General features: G+C 41.2%; 1 protein-coding gene across 1 annotated transcript; it reads right to left on the bottom strand.

Annotated features, from left to right (window-relative positions):
- Positions 1 to 932: 932 nt before the first annotated feature.
- Positions 933 to 10,062, bottom strand: PLAU (plasminogen activator, urokinase). The gene is made up of 11 exons (XM_040607501.1): positions 10,011 to 10,062; positions 8,412 to 8,520; positions 7,260 to 7,314; positions 6,981 to 7,085; positions 6,283 to 6,448; positions 5,869 to 5,954; positions 5,580 to 5,769; positions 4,806 to 4,957; positions 3,667 to 3,807; positions 2,941 to 3,089; positions 933 to 2,116 (listed from the first exon to the last, which is right to left on the bottom strand). The coding sequence occupies exons 2-11, from the start codon at positions 8,469 to 8,471 to the stop codon at positions 1,922 to 1,924; spliced, it is 1,299 nt and encodes a 432-aa protein (XP_040463435.1). The 5' UTR covers positions 8,472 to 8,520; positions 10,011 to 10,062; the 3' UTR covers positions 933 to 1,921.
- Between the last annotated feature and the right edge of the window lie 9,575 nt (positions 10,063 to 19,637).

Below are 19,637 nucleotides of genomic sequence, written 5' to 3'. Positions count from 1 at the left end.
GAGCTTGATGATATTCTCTGCCTTTGTTGTCTGCCCAAACAAAAGAATGTATCATCTGCAAGGACTTATTTTGTGTTCAATTGTGACATTTCATCCAGAATTAGAAATGCAGTTGGCTTTAAGTATTTCTTTGTTCTTAGCATGGTGTAGCTGAACGTCTTGAAAAAGAAAATAAACAGATATAAATAAATATTGCTGTTCAGATATAATTTCTACTGAGACATTGCTTAGCAGTACTTAAGGTCAACTGCAAATTCTTCTTTTCAAAAATTAGTGCCCATAAAGAAGTACTGAGGAAAGATGAAACTATTGCTTTCCTTTTAGCACCTTTCCCTGGTGTTGCTTGATCACATTCTTCCACATGCAGTAGCTTTTTAGCTAAGTTAGAGTGAACTTTGGAAACTAATCTCTTGGTCCTTCCCGCACTGCCACCCCTACACCCCTCCCCCCCCCCCCCCCCCCCCCCCCCCCCCCCCCCCAATTTGGATCTTATTGCAGAGCAGTTCCCGAGTACTAAAACTAGTCCCTTGGGGTGAAGCCTACATAGGATATTTTGCTTTACATGTTGACCGAATGTTCTGCAACCACTTTAAAACAGTTTGTCCATAGGACTAGATGGCAATTCTAAAGCACACAGCACAGATACTGGATCCTCATCACTGTTGTTGAACCTATGCTTTGTGTCTTGGTACTGCACACACAGTTCTCTAGCACTCCAGCCCAGAGCAGAAGACATTACTTTCTCATACAAAATGCTTTATAAACAGGAACTTCAAACATTTCTGTTTTACCAAGGGACTTAATGGTTCAGATTAGAACTTAATAATAGCAGCTCTCCTTGAGATCATACCCTTCCCCTTTGAAGAGAGAAGGAACAAACACATAAGAATAATAGGATTTTCTTTAATGATATTTTAACATCTTTAATACAAACAATAAGTTAAACACAGTAAAAATAATTAAATAAAGGGTGAGGTTCCAGCCCTCATAGAAATAACACAAATATTTAAAACAAAAAAGTTTCAAAATAAAATCAGCGTAAGTCTTGGGGGGGGGGGGGGGGGAAGAAGCAGTTACCATATAATATCAGTAAAATTAATGGCAATAAGTTTTGACTTGGCACCTGCAGCATTCAGTGGGTGCACAGTCCTTAAATCCTCTCCTGGGTGCAGAGGTACTGGAAAAGGGTTACATAATCAGGCTTTCCTGTGACCCAGACACCTTCAAATGGGACCTGGAAATCAGTCAGGTTTCCATTTGCCTTCTTGCAGCATAGTTCTTAAATGGAACACATTAAGAGTTTGTAACACGGACACAGCTACAGGTGATATCCTTAAGATGTTACTATATGTTGGGTCTGTTGCAATGAACCCTGCACACCAACTGTTGTGTCAGTCTAAGCAGGCTTTGGTCCTCCTTTACACATTAGTGATAATAATGCCAATTCAGCTTCTTTCACCTTCTGATGCTAAACCTGATCACTCTTCTCAGTACTGGTCTTAACAGGTTAGGTTTCCAAGACCTGAATCTTAGTATTGTTCAGTGTGATGAGGAAAGATTTTAAACTCAGGCCATGTATAAAATGAAGACTTGAGTCAAATAAGTTAAAACTGTACCAATACTTCCAGACCAATGCTGGTTCATAAATTAGAGTGGACAGATAACTTGATATTGCATAGTATTGTGCATGGGAATATTCATTTAAGAGTTAAATATTTTAGCTTCCCACTGAGTGGTTTTCAGGCAATTCAGAGTAAGTAAGATAATACATCAACCATCTCTCTGCCTCAGGAGCACCGATGGGAGTGGCAGACCACACAAGCATTTAAAACAAAAGCCTCTCATGTCATTCAGGACTTCAGTGTCCTGGCATCAGTATAGGCTTAATCTTGTGCATTTGAGTCCAGCTGTAGACAAAAGGTCACTTTGGTTCAGGAACAAAACGATTCTTGGTAGTAACTGCATTCATATTGGAGTCAATCCAGTTAAGGTATCGAGTAACTCTAGTGTAAACACCAGGCTTGTTTTCCCTTGCACAGCCATCTCCCCAGCTGATAATCCCATAAAGTATCATCCTGCCATTGTGCTCACAGACCATGGGGCCACCGGAATCTCCCTGACAACAGAAAGAACATATTAGACCATTTTCTGCATATTGGAGAATTTGTAACAGGGAGCATGTTATGATTAGGTTTTTTAGAGTGAAAAAAGCTATAAATACCTATGAGCTAAAGTTTTGATTTTTGAGAACACTGCATAGATGGAGCAGAAGGTTCAGCATCTGCTGTGACTTGAACAGTCTGTCAGGTAAGGAGTTCTCTAGATGCCCCCTAGCAGGGCACAGAGAATAGTTACTTTGCACACAACATCCTAAGTTTATAGTCACAGATACTAGGCTAGTGATACAAGGTCAAAGCCAACACACCCAGTTCAATTGCCTCCCTGTCTATAAGGTACTTGTAAACTTAATGACAAAACTTGCTCTTTTCAGTGGCTCACATAATCACTCTGCCCAGTAAGAGTGCAGGGAAGTAAATCTAGTTTTGAGAAAACTGGGGGGGGTGTCAGTGTGCCCCCAAGTCTACTTTTATCCCTTCGCTGAGCTATAGTTAGCGTTAAGGAAGTGCAGGCTGAGATTGGAACTGATGCATATCTACCAGCCATTGCTTGAATGGCTTGATTGTAAATAAGGCCTTGAGGAATAACTGTGGCTGAGCTACTGCACTTCTTGCACCACCAAAGGAGGGTCTGGAGGAGGGGGCAACACCTAACTATGTCCCAGCCTTCTTCCATGTGTTTAGTCACACTACTGAACGTACTAAATTCCTGCTACACAAACACAGCCTCTTCTGACTAGTAGGATGACAAGTTGCCACTACCCAATTCATATAGTGTCTATGCATTTAACATTATACAGAATATAGAACAAACCAGTTTTACCTTGCATGCATCAGTCATCCATGTGGGATCTCCAGCACAGACCATGTTGTCAGTAACTCTGATATCATCATAGTATTGATATTTGCATTTTCTCTGTGATATTAAGTTTACAGTGGCTGACATCAGTCTTTGAGCATAAGAATAGTCATCTGCAAACAAAAGAGTATTTAACTATTTTCACCATCCAGGACAAAACCAACCAAACAAACCATAACGCACACATTCAGCACTTAAAATTAGCATAACCCTTCCAGATCTGATTTGAGGCTCTTACTTCCACCTTATGCAGTACTGCCTCAATTTTGCTGTTAAGGAAGAGGTTTTAAAGAGAAAAAACAAGTGTTACTGAGCTTTATAGTTTGCATTTGGTTTTAGAGAGAAAGAGTTTGATAGTTTTTGAAGGAAGCTCTGCACAAACACAATTATTGGTTAATCCTTAACAGCTTAATTTTTTTTACTCCCTATCACATCAGGAATGAAGAAATTGCTGTGGTTTGCATCTTGGCTTACTTTGCATGCTTAACAAGTGTAAGAAACATCAGATAGGAAAAATGCCACTGACAGCTAGAGAAGATGACAGCAAAGATCACCTTAGGGAAGCACAGGAAGTACATTGAATAATAGAATGAAGTATTTTTTTTTAATCCTTGGCAGATCATGGTATAAATAACATCCAGTTCCCACATTGTGGAAGTACAACATTGGAAAGAGAAGTTATTCACTTACAAAGATCTTGTTTCCCATAGCCAGATATTTCACACCGAGTGTGCTCTTGTAAGTCAAGGTTCTTCTCTGGCAAGCAGACTGTTCTGACATATTTGGATTCTACTGCACACTGCCCAGTAGATGTTCTTATCCTTATCAAAGCTGAGAAACAAGCGAGAGAAGATACTTAGATTTGTAAGCAAAGTTTTCCCCCCTTAAGTTATCTGACAATAGTAGTATTTGGTACACTTAATGGGAATAGTTGTAATTACATTTAGTTCTGGTTACATACAAGTTCTCTCATTCCTTTTGGAATGACACTAGGTCATTATTTAGTAACAAAATTAATCTCCTAGCACTAAAATTGGCAAATGTTCCAACTTGAACTTCCTTCCTGGAAGGATACAGCCCAATAGCTCAGAGAAAATTATTCTGCAAGTGTATCTTCAGGTGTTTTAAAACCTCAACTTCCTGAACAGCTGTAGAGGGTGGCATCCGCTGCCCTGCTGAAAAAGGGGGGCAGTTTAAACTCAACTTCTCACCAGAAGGGCTTATGAAGCTATTCTTTGAGTCTTTTTCCCTTAGTAGCAGGAATTTTGAAGGAGTGGTAGAGTCCCAAGTGTTGAATGCAAGTGACAAGTCTGTTCTGTCCAAGTTGCAAAAACCCACCTCCTGATTTTCTCAGTTTAGGGATTGGCCAGACAGATTTACAGAAATCTGGATTAATTCTTATTTCAGGATAACTTTGGCTAATGTGGTACCCAGTATAGCATTCCCCTACTATTATGAAACATACTGTGCATGCATTTTTTCCTCCATTTACTATACATACAGTGTGATCTCTGTAGACAGAGAATAAGATTGTAGCAGTGGGATGCTGCCACCAGTGCTTATGGTAAAGCCATGCCTTGTACAGGTCCAGAGATAAGACAGGCTTATAGTTGACTGTGTGCCAGGTAATGCATCTGATGTACCACAAAGTTTATACAAGTAGAAAAACCTTGTTTAGCACAGGCCTGGTTCTCAGAAATACCTAGTTACCTAGTTCCTGCTCCCCTTTATCTCATCTCTGGTTCTACTTTTAGAAGATGTATGCCCTCAAATATGTAGCCTTCACCTATCCTCAGTGTTTAAAAGGCTCATATTAAGATGACACTTACCAATATCATTGTCATCGCCACCTGTCTCATCTGTAAATTCTGGGTGAGAAATGATGTCATCAACCATGAATACTTGTTCATTATCATCAGTAACGTTCAGCATGGACTTTCCAAGGTAGACTTTGTACCTGGATTTGTCTAGTGGGTTTGACCTGAGCGAGAGTAAAGAGATTCATGAAGACTACTAGTTTTTGAGAGAGGGGTCAAACAGTTTAGATCCAGTCCTAGGGTTTTTTGTGTTTAATGCTGACAAGAAAAAGCAAAATTTAGTCAGCTTTAAAATTGATACATTAAAGGAAATCATCCTGATTTTCCATTTGAAGGGATTAAGACAGGTGTTCAGGCATTTTGAAATGCACCCCTAGCTAGCTGCTACTAATGCCAGACATTGGCAATGAGAATCCTCTGCAGGAGGTCAGGAGGATCAGTTTTCTGAAGGAAAGACAACAAAAAACACCTATAAATGTATTGCTCAACAGCTTGTCACTTTTCAGCACACTTTTTGTTTTGCAAACAGCTAAGGTAAAATGAAACCCTGGCTCCAATTTTGGCTAAATTTGTTTAAATTGCATAATCCACAAAGACATTTGTATCTTGCTAGCTTGTTCTGCTAGACTTGGACTCCCACAGGCTTAATGTTTATGGCTGTCGTCTTGTTTTACTCAATCAAAAGCACATTCTTACTATGCTACACTTTGAAGGGTTGTTCAGCAAGCATCACGCAAAGAAATCACAAGGAAGTTGCAAGTAAGAAGGATGCAGAACTAAACTTACGGGTCATGAAAACAGTGTGCTGCTGTAAGCACCCAGCAAGGGTCAATGAGGCTGCCACCACACAGGAATTGGTCAGTGCCCCTTCTAGTTTGGAAGATGCCAGCTATCCAAGGCTGAGACTCAATCTCTGCCTGGCTTCCACCAACAATCTTGAAGTACTTGCTGATGCTCCTTTGACCACATGCAGGTCCTATGGAAGGAGAAATTTTGTTCAGATATTCTTACAACTAAGAATCAACCTTGTGCTATTAAAAAAATAATCAGTTGTATTGAGGCTGATATTACTTACCACACTTGTCCATGTTGCAGGGTGTTTCTCGAATGGTGAATCTCTTTTTGGTGTAACACCAGGGCTTGCTCCTTCCATTTGGGTTTCTAGAAGATAAAGGAAGTGTTCTTTTCATAAAGGCAGTTTTTAAAAACGTGATAGTGTCTTAGAATTCTAACTGTCCTGAAAAGCCAGAAGTGTTCTGTTGCAAGATATGCCAGAGAAACTAATTAACTATTGCTGTTTCAGTACAGGGAATTTTGCAGTACAATCAGCTTCGGTGGTAAGCAAGAACACTAAACACTTCAGAGTTTAGTCCAGATTTTAGTCAAAATTCACCTCTCTGATAATCTAATAAAACATGTACTATCACCTGAGGTGCTTCTGGGGCTGTGACAATAGAAGTCGTCCCAGGAAGACTGACGTTTTTCTTACCTGCAGTAGCTGTGCTTTCCCAGTCCAAGCTGCAAAGCATTCTTCAAGTGAGCATGGAAGGGAGCCCTCCTGATTACAGAGGGAAGGTCCCATGGCAGACACTCATGTTCTGTTGCCATTCCTCTGTAGTCCTCCCCATTCTCAGTGTAGCACATGCTGTCAACATCTGAGAAAAGTGTTTTGTTAGCAGCATATTCTTGTTTATAATATGTATGTTATTGAGACAGTAAATCTTCTGCATGGATTCTTCCAATGAGAAAGAAGTTCATGCATTACACTTGAAAACAGATGATGCAAAATATGGAGTGATAATGTATTTTTGTTAAAATTTTTCAATCTGAATTTTGAGCATCAAGTATCTTATGCTTTAAAGCATGCTTATTTTCTTTAGTAGTTTCAGTGTACTTGACAACATAATCAGTTCTGTTCCTGAACACTCCCAAATAAGTTCACTTTTTTCACATCTAACTAAAATGCTTGTGAGGTAGGCAACATCAGTGAGGTGGTAGGGACACAAAAAATTAAGAGATCCTGCTTTTGTGCCAATATTTAGTTGTTTCTCCTCACTTAGTCTGTTCACATAAAATGCTAAAGGATATCTAGTCATGTGTTTATAGGTAATACTTTCACTTAGCATTTCATATTCATTAGATCTTTTCAATCAATTTAGCTAGGATTAAGGAAAATAGATACTCTACCTAGTTCACAGTGAGTCCCAGTGTATCCTTCTGGGCATATGCAATGGGTAATTCCCCTGAAGAGGTAATAGGTAATGCAGGTTCCTCCATTCAAACAATGGCATTCTGCAAGTAAAAGGCATCACTAATTAGAGACAAAACATTGAATGATGAAGTGAAATGTAATTGCAAACTAAATTTTAGGTGTTTAAGTATCATTAAGAGTCTTCCTTCTTGTATGAAGATGTAATTACAGGATCAAGTTCTTTTTAGGTTCAAGCAGAACAGGCAGATATTTACCTTTGTGATATGATCTGTGTTTATATGGCAGATTGTAGTACTTCTTGCTATAAGCCTAAAGGAAAAGAAAAAAGTATTTTAGGGGAACAGATTCTTCTATGTGATTTGATTATCTTTTATGGGCCCAAGCTCTGTTCTCTACTGCATACCTTTAACAGTTTTTTGCATGTAGTTACCAGCTGAACCGGCTCTGTGGAATGATGATGTGAATGAGAAGTAGCACCCTACTTGAGCAAAGCAGTATGGCTCCCCATTCTGCTTGGTTTGGAAGAAAACATCAAACCACAAAAAGCCTCAGGAAAGCCCCACCAAGCTGGTCTGCTGCATCAGGTCAACATTGCAGTTATTGCTGCTATAATGACCTAAGTGTCACTCAGTGGCAAGTGTCCCTAAAAGAAGAAAGTGAACTTCTCCCTCTCCACCTCTCAGCCACTAAGCAGTGCAGCAAAGATGCAGTATTCTCCAGCTGCCTCTTATTTTGGTGACCTTCACATTTGTACTGTGGAATAAAAGCCAGTAGATTTATGCAACAGATTCTTGCCCTGTACTTCAAGTCCTGCCTTTGCTTTCCAGGCTGGGTATTTCTTTCTCTGTGGAATTAAATGAGATAAAGCTTTTGGTATACCTTTCCCAGAGGTCAAGTGTGCTTGTCTGAGCTAGAACAATTAACAGTGCTGGTGAATGGCTCTGCTGACAAACTATCATACAAGTTGTTAGTAAAAAATATTCAGATTTGTATCTGTTGCTCCTTTTTTAGTGTCACACTTTCAAGTAGGGGGAGGTGGAAATTTAGTTAATGTCCAGTATCCACCTCTGTGAAAGACCAGTGAGCATTTGCGCTCAGTGTCCAGGTCTAAATCCCATTAAGACAAAACCAGAAAAGCTAGACTTCTTCATTATGGCATATCTTCACTATTTGAATGCGAGCAGACATCTTAGGGTGGAACAGAGTCAAAAGAAAACTTGAAGGGTTCAAAACCATGTTTCTTGGAGGTGTATGTGGAACAGATGTACGTGCAAAGGCAGCAAAAAGGAGAATTCAATTCAAGAGCCTACACTGTCCAAAGCAGACATATAATCCAAGCCACAAGTGGTTCCAAGTGACACCACCCCACCGCCCCCCCCGACACCCTACCCCATTTCAAAACTTACAGAATCTAGTCCAGTGGCAAGTGTGCCCAGGGTTACTGTGAGGAAGATTAATAACTTCATGTTGTTAGTTAACTTCTCAGTTCGTTCCTCTATCGGTATTATTTTGTTTCTGAAAATAAGAAGAACTTAGTGTTATGTTGTAGTTTGCGGTGTCAGCTTTCTTGCTTCTACTGTCTTCAAAAATAAGTCACAACACTATTGACAGAAGAATTAACCATTGACTTGCTGTGGAATATCTGCTTATTATTTCCATATAATAAATTAGAGATTATAGTTTGAAGTTTGTTGGGGTGGTTTGGTTTTTTGTGTGTGTTTTTTTGGTTTTTTTTTCACTTTTAGCAATACAACCAGTTTAAATGAAGCAGAGGGAAGGAAATCAGAAAAATCCATACTCAGTTTCTGCAGCATGGACTGACACCATTAAGGAATTGGCAGATGGTTTTAGTTGCTGTCCAGCTGTTTGTACCTATTTAACTAATTTATTACTACCATGCAACAAAAGCACTGAACATCTGCATTTAGGGTATGAAAGGGAAGCCTCTGTTTTCGATTACCCCTGTAGTTGCTGACTGCACCTTGTTGAGGCTAGGCGCTTGCATCAGCCTAGCCACCTCACTGAGTGCCTCTGACCACTGCAAACTCCTGCAAGTCTAGTCTTGATGTTACCTCCCTTATTTACAGTGGTAGAGAGGCTTAGGACATATTTAGTCTTGATTTCTTATACACAGCTAGATCTTCTTGTAGCCAAGCACATACAGCAATCTTCACAAGAGTAACTCTTAAAAAATAACTTGTAAAAATGATGGGGGAAGAAAGCTGTAAAGTACCGGTATGTCTTTTTCTTTATTGCAATGCAAATCATGGGATCATTTCTTTTAAACTGTTCTCAGTTCTAGAAAACTTGATTTTTTAAAAAAGGTTTCATGTGAAACTTAATTTACATCAGCAAGTCATGCATTGCAGTAGGAGAGGGTATGCGGAACCCAGTTGGTGCTGAAGACCTGCTCCACACTCTACCTGCTTCAGAGGTTTCCACATCGCCCTAGCTCATGTCTGGTCCTGCAGATTGAATGCCTGCTGGTACTTGGAGTGCATTTCCCAGTTCAGTTTTATCCAGAAAAAAATACAGCCCCAGTACTCTAAGGCCATTCAGTGGTAAGATCCAAAACATGGGGAATACAAAAGATCACTGGATTTGTTTGAAAAAGAGTTGACATGACCCAGACCAAAAGACTGCTCCAGATGTACCCTTTACTTACGAGGAGGTTTCATAATGCAAGAAAGCAAATCCTACCTCAGATACTTGGACATGCACCCTCCTCAGATTCAGCTGTGCTGTCAGCAGATACATTTTCCCTTAAACATTATTCATATTAACATAATTTTTAGCATATCTGGCAGCTCTGCAAACCTGTCATTTGCAACTCTAACGAGTTTCCCAGGCCCAGCCCTAGCAGCACCAGCACCGCCGATTTCTCATGCAGACGACACAGCGCAGATCTCTTGTTTGCGATCCATTTACAAAAGCGACCGCGGCATCCCGTGCGACCGAGAGCTAGCGGCTTCTCCCGGAACCGGGCTGGAGGGCACGGCACTTACCGGCGGAGGAGCTCGGCGGGCAGGCTCGGAGGCAGAAGCAGGCACAGCCGCTGGTGCTGGTGCGGGTGCCGGCGGCCGCTATAAAGGCCGTGCCGAGGCGGGGCCGTGCCCGCTGCTGCCGCCCCGGGGCGGGGCCGCGCCCGCCCGCCGGGACCTGGGGCGGGACCGGGGGCGCTCACCGCGATGCGGGCACGGCCGCGGACCTGACTCAGGGCTGGGGGGGGCGGATTTTAAAACGTTGAGGTTTAGTTTCGAGGGCTAGGGGAGTTGCCAAGCCACCAGCTTCGTTGGGGGTGGGATTGCTGGAAGGGGCTCCCCGGGGTCCCCGCGGCAGGCAGCAAGCTCTCAGGGGCATTCAAAAAATAAAAATGTGCGTGAGAGCTACGAGATGAGTGACTTGAAATACGCCTAAAGAAATGAACGTGCGTGGTGTATTTTGTTCATACGGTGCGACCCATAACGAGAGAAGCGCTAATGATTTATTAATTAATAGTTTAGTAACTAGATTCAGGTGTGAGTTAAACAGCCCACTGGGAGGGGGTATTGGGCCAGGATGTCTGCTTGAGGCGACAAATGTGTGTTCAGAGAGCCGCCTCCAGCTGAAACACAGGACATTAGGGGCCAGCCCGGTGCATCCCTAGAGGCAGCTGGCATCTCTTAGGACAGGGGGCTCACAGCAGGGGCTAAACTCATCCTCTCCAAAGCAATTTGCACTTCCCTCACCCCTGAGCAATCTTCTGCTTCCAAGAACTTGGTCATGGTTTTCCCATAATTTCTGCCTTTCAAAGAGGGGTCATTTCATAAGATATGGGTGGAGATGCGAACTGACAGGTGTCTGTCTAAGAATGCAGGTGTAGCAAAACAGGTAGTCTTTCCTAGCCCAGTCAAATGTGGTTTTTTTCATGTTATGCTGTGTTGTTGTAGCAATGTGGTGAATAACAGCAAACCAGTACACAATATTTGTGGGTATATTCATAGGGTTTAGCTTCAGCTAGTGCAGGTGACCAAGCTGAGAGAGGGCTCCATAGGCTGTGTAGCTGATGAAAAGCATTTTTTTCAGAGGCTAGGTTAGAGCAGGAGTTGACCTGACTTCCCCTCAAGAGGCATGTTTTCAGAACTGGATGATTCAGGTCCTAAGGAGACCACCGTTCTGTGTTTGACATCTAACTTCACTGGTATGAGTATGGCTTAACTTTCTTTTTCCCTCCCCACCTTCTATTTCTGTGGGGTCTGTGGTATAACCATTCCTTTATTGGGGCACCAGCCACTTATATTGTATGTTACTTTCTGTTCAGGTCTTCAAGCTCGCTTCAGAACAGACCTCATGTCTGCTGAAAGCACCCTGAACTCACTTCACTGAATGGCAGGAACGGAGTCAGGAGAAACAGCTCAAGCTGGAAGCCAAAAAATGAACATAGGTAAGGAACAAATCTTTCTGAATTTCAGGAGAGCAATTTTCCTCTGTTGTTGTGGTGACTGAATGCATCAGCATCATAAGCAAATAGATCCTCTAAGAAAGAGGACAGAAAGTATCAAGGCAGAATCCCCATGGTGCGCTTTTCACTTTAGAGGAGTGGCAATGCAGGAAACTTATCCTAGGGAGTAAATTCCGGACAGGGAAATAATGCAGATTTTAAAAGTGGTCTGGAACATTTACTCACTTAATGAATCTTAATACACCAATAAATGAAGAAATGCATTGTGGTTTGATTCATCAGGGAGACTAGGGAAGGGACAAGGTGCCAGGAAGAGGAGGGCTTCTCGGAGCTGGACAGCTCCTCTCCTTCCTCCGCCATGCTCCCGAGGAAGAGGTGCTAGGCGTTGCTGGCTTCCTCAAACTCTATTTCTGGAAAAAGAGTCAACCCTAGAGCATCTGGGTTTCCTCCTTCACATGTGTTGTTCCCTGAGAAGTTCTGTAGAAGTGTGAGCAATGACCTTTCTGAACCTTGGACCACGCTGTGTAGATGTCCCCTATTCATCATTTTCCCCCTAAAACCTGAAGCTTCGTACCTGTTTCCCAGGTCCAAGAGCCAAAAACTTTTGTTGTCTTTGCTCTGGCACACAAGACAAAGCAAGATCCAAAACTCCCTTTTTGTACCATTTGTTATATACTTAGGTTTTACTGAAATACTGTATTTATTCTCAATGATAAAACACATCTAAAAGGACAGGAGGAGAAGCAACCTGGGCTGTGGTGTCACTTTGTTTTATTTGGACTGGTAACAGTTACTGATCAGAAACTCTGGCATGTTTGCAGTACTGCTTTAGTGCCATCAAATTCCTCTGGTCTGAATATTTGCACCTAGACAGGTAAATGAATTATAGTTGTATGATTGAACTGAAACTATGGTTTAGAAGAGAGATAGCCAAGCTAGCTGCAAATGAGTATGCTTTGGTACTGCAAGTAATCTCACAGCAAACACAGCCACATGATCTCTGTGAGTGTTAACTCTTGGGGAAGCAGCAATTGATGAGATAATTGCCAGTGCCTGAGTTCATTGAGCTGGCTGATGGGTGGCAGAATGAGACCTGAAGTGAGCTTTCAGGTGGAGTAAACCTTTGGATCCTTGTGATGTGCCCTGCCTTAATGCAGAGACCTTGTAAAATCTGTAGCCTGGCAGTTCTGGCAGGATCTTCACCTGACCTCAAAGCTGGACCCACCTGCACAGATAGGAAATGCACAGACCCAGGGGATGAGAGGGGTGAAATAGCAGCTGTTCTGCTACCAAGGGGCTTTTGGTAGCTTCAGGCTCAGGATTTGTTCACTACTGCCTGTTCTGAGAGTTTAGAAGGGTCCTGTTACAAGCCATGTCATCTCTCTAGATTAAGATTGTAATAGTTCAGAGGAAAATAAGGTCTTTATAACTCAAAATCAAAGTTGTTTGGAAAGAATGGTGAACAAAACAAAATGCTTACTGAAAGGCCCCTGGTGGAAACTATTTACCCAGTAGATACTGATTAATGACAAGCCATAGATCTTGAGAAGAACTCCTGTACAGACCCATGAACAAGTTTTATATTTTGAGACCTCCTTTCTGCTTTTCACTCTTTAATTCTTTTTTCCTTATATGTTTCTGGTTTCATTACTTTGGTCTCTTATATAAATTTGGAAGTGTTGTGGGCAGGATGGTAGAGGGGAAGACTTCTGAAGAAGAAAGGTGCTACAGGAAGTGTTATGAGTGGCCTTGTAGAAGACAATTAACCACTTAGAAGTACAGCGTCTAAACAAGACAACATAATTCACAAAAGTCTAAAGTCATTCTCTCATTTACATAGTCAGGGATGTTAATAATAGGGCTTTATTTCTTTTGTTGGTACCTGCGTTATAGCATAAAGTAAAGAAAATCTATAGAGCTATTACGAGCTGCTCATGTGATCCAAGTCTGTGAACCCCTTGCAGTTGTATAGTACTTCTCTCAAACAGAGGTCAGGTGCAGTGGATCCAACCCTGAAGCTACAGTCAGGAATCTCTTGGTTTATTGTGATTCTGTGATTTATTTTTCAATTGCTGATAAAAATCCTGCTGATTCTTTTAATTTATAGTTGAAGTAACTTGAATGTTTCAGACTAGGAGGCCAGCCTGACTTAGCAAATTTAGAAAAGATAACATTCCATTCCAACTAGATGAGGACATCAACCTTTTTAAAGAAATAGAGGGGGTTTATCTCATGGTGGTGCACTGAAAGAGATTGTGAGGTTTGCATTGTTTGCAGAAGTTGCCAGGGTGGAGGTATTATTAGTTCCAGTGTTCATTTTTCACAGCTGATGATAAAACATCAAAACTAGAGAGAAACACCATCCACCACACATTGATTCTGGTGGTCCATCAGTCAACCCAAGAAGGACAGAATTCATGGAGAGGTAAGTAACCCTGTAAATGTTAGTAAAAAGACCTGCCGCAGAAGTGCTGTTCTATCACGAAAAAATTACCTTACTGTGGTGCCCCGATATTTCACATAGATTTTCTCAGTCAGGGACATTCACTAGCCTAATAGGAATCTCCACATGCTTGAAATTACAACCATGCTTAGAAATCTGCCCTAAACCTTAAATCCTGGCTCTGTGAGCAGGCGTTTCTGCAAGTCCCTGCTGAAGGTAATGGGGGTTCGTGCAGGAGGAGCAGTCACTTCTGTGCAAGGCACTTTCAGGGTCACAGCTCAGATATGCCTGAAGCTTTGTATTGCCTTAAGTCTGGTGGTGTGTGGAACACGTTCTGGATTATATCACAAATAATATCACTCATATCTCTGTTAGTCCTTTGACTAGTCAAAATGTCTGTTTTGCCAACATGGCTTCCCATGAAATAGAAAAATTATTTGCAAGTCCTCTCTGCTCCTGGTGGATTAAGAGTAGAAAGGTCTGCATTTGCATATGAGCAGTTATGTGTGCCTAAACCTCTGTCATCTACATAAAAGAGCAGGGTTAAGCCTCATGTTTGGTATTTAGTTAGTGATTAAGAATATAAAAGCTAAGAAAACACCTAGATCCTTTTGACATGACTTGTCATCCTTGTAATGATAATAGTTTGTTGTTGGGTTGTTTTTTTCTAAACAAAACAGCTTGTCACTGAATTAAATGGCCCCAACTATGGATATAGAATATAAAGAATATAGTTTATTTACAACTACTTTTTGTATTGGAATGTGGCTTCAAAATCAGACAGCATTGCATTACAATAAATTTTGGATTATGGCAGAAAGTTCTTCAAGGCAGCCATAAAATATGTTACAAGTTTGATTTTCAAGTGTAAAGTTGTTTTAGAATATTCTAGCTTCACTGTTAAAAACACTTGCACTTTTACAGTAAAACATTTTATATTGCCCCTTTGATATTAGCTAAGTTAATTGTTTAGATCAGTTTACTTCTAGCTCTTAAGATGATAACAGGTGTGACTGAATAAGCCAATAGATTTCAAATGTTATGTTTGTCACCATTCATAAAGTTAAAAATGTACAGCTTGCTCTTGAATCTTATTCTCTCAAATTACAGCTTGCATGAGTCCCAGGAATTTCCAGAGTAGCTGATTTTAAGTCCAATATGATTCATAAAAATTCTTGTACTTTAATGACTCTTGATTACTTGTCAGTTGTTTGTGGTTGGAATCTGAAGCAAATGGTGATCTCATTTCCTTTAGGTACAGTTCAGCTACTCGTTTCTTTGTTTATTTAAAATTTTGTTCCTTGTCCTTGCTGCCTACTGTTTATTTTTGATCTATGTTATCTGCATGGGTCGAAATAGCAGAGTGTATCAGCTGAGGGCCATGGAGTCTCTCTGGGTGCTTGTTGGTACTACTTGTTGCTTTACAAGCAGCAAGAGTAGCCAGCCTTTATATCTGAATGAAGCCATTGTAATCAAAACCTTTCAAACTTGCTTCAGTCACAACAAGCAACCGACTGCTGTTGGCTCAGCTATTTCATTATACTCGGAGAGGATGTGGTTGAAGTTTTAGATCAATACAATCCCTCTCAAGCAAAGTTTTGTTGGATACTCCAGCTGCATTCTTCAAAGTGACTGACGGTGCTGGTAGTCGACTCTCGGTACAGGCTGAGCACCTTGAGCGCCTGTGAAATCCCCTATCACTGGGCCCATTTCATTCATGAGTAGAAAGCAGCTACTTGATGTTCTTTTTTTGTGTACAATGTTTTGTTGTTTCAGTGAGCTGTCCGGATACAGGTATTTTTTTGAACAGCAATGATCAATCACACCTGAGGATTTCATCATCAGCTATTGATTATGAAAAACCTATTGATTATGAAAATCACTGATCTGTTTGACTTTTGTGAAATTGCTTAGTTGAGACAGCTAATATTGAAAGCAAAGATTAGTCTGAGCTACAGATGTTGCACCCAGATCCTAAATAACATAAATTCTGTTTGCGTTTAGGTCTAGGGCTATCTTTGGTTTTTAGTTGCTGGTAGCACTGGAGGAAACCCAGAAAAGAAGACCTCTGAGAGTGAAGCTAGAAGGCAGAAAGCAAATACAGTTTTTTAGGGATTAAGCCATGCGTCTTTAGGTGATCTTAAGTTCCAGAGTAATAGTTCCCTATTTTTCAAGGGAATCCTGTGTCTGTCTGCCATTTACTGATCTGGAACAGCATAATGAAATCATAACATTGGGAATTTACAGAAACAGCTGCCTTGGAATATTATTTCTGCAGTGCGTCAGTCAATCAGATTTACATTCCACAGGAAAACCAACAGAGAGCATGCCAGTTGGCATGCTTCTGGGAAAAAAGAGATTTGCTAAAAACTGGGAAGAAAGCAAATTTTGAGAGATGAGTTCTGCATGCTGTATCCCAGTGATGGTGCATCCAGGGAAGCAGCATACTCTAACCCTCTGTGCAATACAGCCCTGGTGATAAAATTGGCACTGCTCCGTGAGAGGCTGCCTGGGAAGATCATTTAGGATTCCACTCCTTCTCTGTCTTTGGCTTTCGTACTCATGAGGGAAGATAAATGCTTAAACTAACACAGACAGTTCCTACCTCTGGGGAAGGAAACATTGATTTTACAGGCTGCCCTTCCAAGCAGCACTAATACCATAACAGATGTCTTAGTAGAGAGACAGTTAATTGTTCCTGCTCTCAGTAGGGTGTAACACTGCCTGCTCTTATCAGTTTGGCCTGCATGGTGTGTAGGTGTTGTACCTCTCGGGTAGAATCCAGAGGTGTGGGATCAGTGGCAGGGAGCCCTGTCTGCCCAGAGGGTAGCAGCTGGGCTGAGTGTATCCCTTGCTGCTCACCAGAGGTGCAGGTTGCTGGCAGCCACGGCACGGAATTGTGCTACGATCCTGAAATGCTGGATTGTTTTGGCTGTGAATATCCAGGTACCATAAAGGTGGGCAGCAGTATAAATTTGTAAAGCATTAATTATCTAAATAAATAAAAGCTACAGAAAAATAACTCTGTAGTCATTAGTCACGGACTGTTCTATGAAAAGCTCTGAAGAAAAAGACACCCCTGTGAATTGACAGCTGAAGGAAAAGGATACCAAATGCAAAAAAATGGGAGTTTAGAGAGCCCATAGGGCAGTACTGCCCAGTGTGTCAGACAGTCTCAAAACACTTGCAGGTGAACACCTGTCGAACAATTCAGATGAAAAAGAGTTTGAAAGGAGGAAAAATAAGTTGCTTCCTGGGTGCTGTTGAACAACAGCATTCTTCCTGCATAAGCTTATAAAGAAACTGTCTGTACTAAGAAATGGGAAACAGAATTAACTCAAGTACTCTAATAATAGCGTGTACCTCATGTACTCTAATAATAGTCTTTATCTTTTCTCCCCCTCCCACTCTTTTGGATGTTTTGACTGCAGTCTTCCTTTTCTTTCTAGTTAGCTTCCTGTAACTAATTTCTAGTATAGACATTGTGCTACTTTCCCTAATCTTTGTTTGCAGATTGTTATTTAAAGTTTATAGAATTAAAGTAAATACATCTCTAAGGAAAGTTGTGCTTTCTTTGCTGCAGGAACTTTAACACCTATCCTGTCTATGGCAGTTGCGGCATTTATTGATAGACAGAGGACCAAAAAAATAAACAAAGAGAGATTACAGAGCCTTCTCATATATGATAATCACAACACAAAAAACCCCAAACCTTTAAAAAACACTTTTTGTTCGCAAAATAGGCCTTTTATTCCATCCTTCTGCAAAGTTTTCCAGAGGGAGGTCTGACCTATAGTGACCTATCATCAGTACCACCAAGGATATTCCAGCCAGAAAGCAGAAATACTTAGTTTCTGTCTCCCTCCTCTGTCTCCATGGCTCTTCCTTGGCAATACAGACCACTTAGGTAATTATGTGATTTTGGTTAGAACCGCTGGAAATGACAGTGTTTTATTTCTTCTGAAATATATGTGGTTTTTTGAGAAAAATATCTCAAATTGAGATACAACAAAGCCTCCTTCATTGGAAGTTTTTGAAACAACTTTGGAGTGCATCTTCCCTTGGCTTCCCAAGTGGTGTCAGGAGTATGCTCACTTGTCTCTGCAGACCAAACAGTGAGTGAGACAGGCATTTATAGAGGAGATGGAGAAGGCAAGGTGTAGAGCAGAGTCCATGATAATAAATCTCTAAAGCTCAGCATCTTAGGCTGCATGCTGGTACTGTTGTAGTCAGGATCAGAAAGGCAGGGTGTAAGGTGGAGGGGGTGAAGAGGCACTGTTAAGCGTCATTTACCTTTCAGAAAAGTGGTTTAGCAGGAGAAGGTTAAGAAAGAAGTGTTATTAAATAAGTAGTTGTCAGAAATGGCAGGAGAAGACGTTAGCAAATGAAGGTTGTACTGGAAAAGGTTGAAAGTCACTTATCTATGGACTTAATATCAGAAAAGTTAGTAAATGGACAGTGGAGGCTGGCCACGCAGGTTATTCAGGAGTCAGCATCCAAAGGATGAATGCGAGAGGATAGGCCTAGATAGCATAGGTCATGAGGTGCTCTGAGAGTGAAAACAAATTATGTGTGGTTGACTCAGTGAAGAACAGGCAGATGATACAGGATGACTTGATTGAAGAGAATTCCGTAAGAAAAGACTTTGCAGGAGCTTTTCAGAGCACAGACAAGGGAAGCAGAATTGCATTTGTCAAGGCTTCTGGCAGGCTGAAAAGTTGTATTGCTTTCAGTGACAGAGGAAGAAGGTGGAAGACAGTGGTCCTGGACCCAAAAGGACCAGAAAAGATGGAACGTTATAATTAAGTTGAGTTTGATCTTATGAAAGGTCTTACAAAAGACGATACCAGAGAGATGTGCAGATTTATTCTCTGACAGAGTGAGGAAGGTTTACAGTAGAGGGGTAACATCACCTGCACAGAGATGGCAAATTAGTTGGTGTTTCCAAGGGAGATGTAAAGTGAAGGAAAAAGAGAACAAAAAGCCATTTCAAGGAAAGAAGTGATAAGTTAGAAGAGTATGAAGAGAAGCAGTGAAGGAGAGAGCTGTGGAATCTGCGAAGTGATGTGTAAAGGGAGTTCCCAAGCCCAGGAGAATGGCAGAGCTCTGGCTCTGAATAGTTTCCATTCCATGCAAAGGACAGAGGAGGATTAGAGAAAGCCTAAACTAGAGCTGGAGGAGAAACTCCACTGTTAAGTTTGGCTTTGGTGAGCTGAAAAGCGGTCAATGTGCAAAGGAGTTGCCAGTAGTGCAAAGTGTGGGATATTGTCAAGGTAAGACAGACTACAGGAAAGAATTGGATTTTCCCTCCTGGCACCTGGTGATAAACATTCATGTTGTCATCTATTAGGAAAGCTTTTGCCAGCCTGTGTGAATTCCCCTGAGATAAGTGGAAATTTCTAATATAGTCTGTGTAACACAATTCATTATATGGAACTACTTCTATGAATAAGCATTACTCAGTGGGAGTAAGGAATGTCAGGACAAATCCTAGGCTACTGTGTTATGCTGTACTGAATATTACTTAAAACTACCTTAGGCTGCACTGAGTATTATTTAAAAGAAAACTAGCTTAGGGAGATCTTTGTCTTCTGCCCATTCCAATGGAATGGGTCTGGGTACCAAAATACCTACTAAATCAGGGACCCAAACCCTCTTCTGAAATATGCATCTGTAAGCCAAATTACTGCATAACAAGTTTATACTGGTGTAACAGGGATCAGCATTTGGCCCATAATAACTCATCAC

The sequence above is a fragment of the Falco naumanni genome, chromosome 9 (assembly GCF_017639655.2).
Source record: "Falco naumanni isolate bFalNau1 chromosome 9, bFalNau1.pat, whole genome shotgun sequence".
In the NCBI taxonomy this organism is placed as follows: Eukaryota; Metazoa; Chordata; class Aves; order Falconiformes; family Falconidae; genus Falco; species Falco naumanni.
This window is presented reverse-complemented; position numbering and strand designations above follow the sequence as displayed.

Coding starts and splice junctions, on each gene's coding strand:
- PLAU (XM_040607501.1), bottom strand. CDS start 8,471: ATGAAGTTATTAATCTTCCTCACAGTAACCCTGGGCACACTTGCCACT. Junction 6,449..6,980: donor TGGGACTCACTGTGAACTAG/GTAGAGTATCTA, acceptor CACTTTTCTCAG/ATGTTGACAGCATGTGCTAC. Junction 5,770..5,868: donor CTGCAACATGGACAAGTGTG/GTAAGTAATATC, acceptor CTCCTTCCATAG/GACCTGCATGTGGTCAAAGG.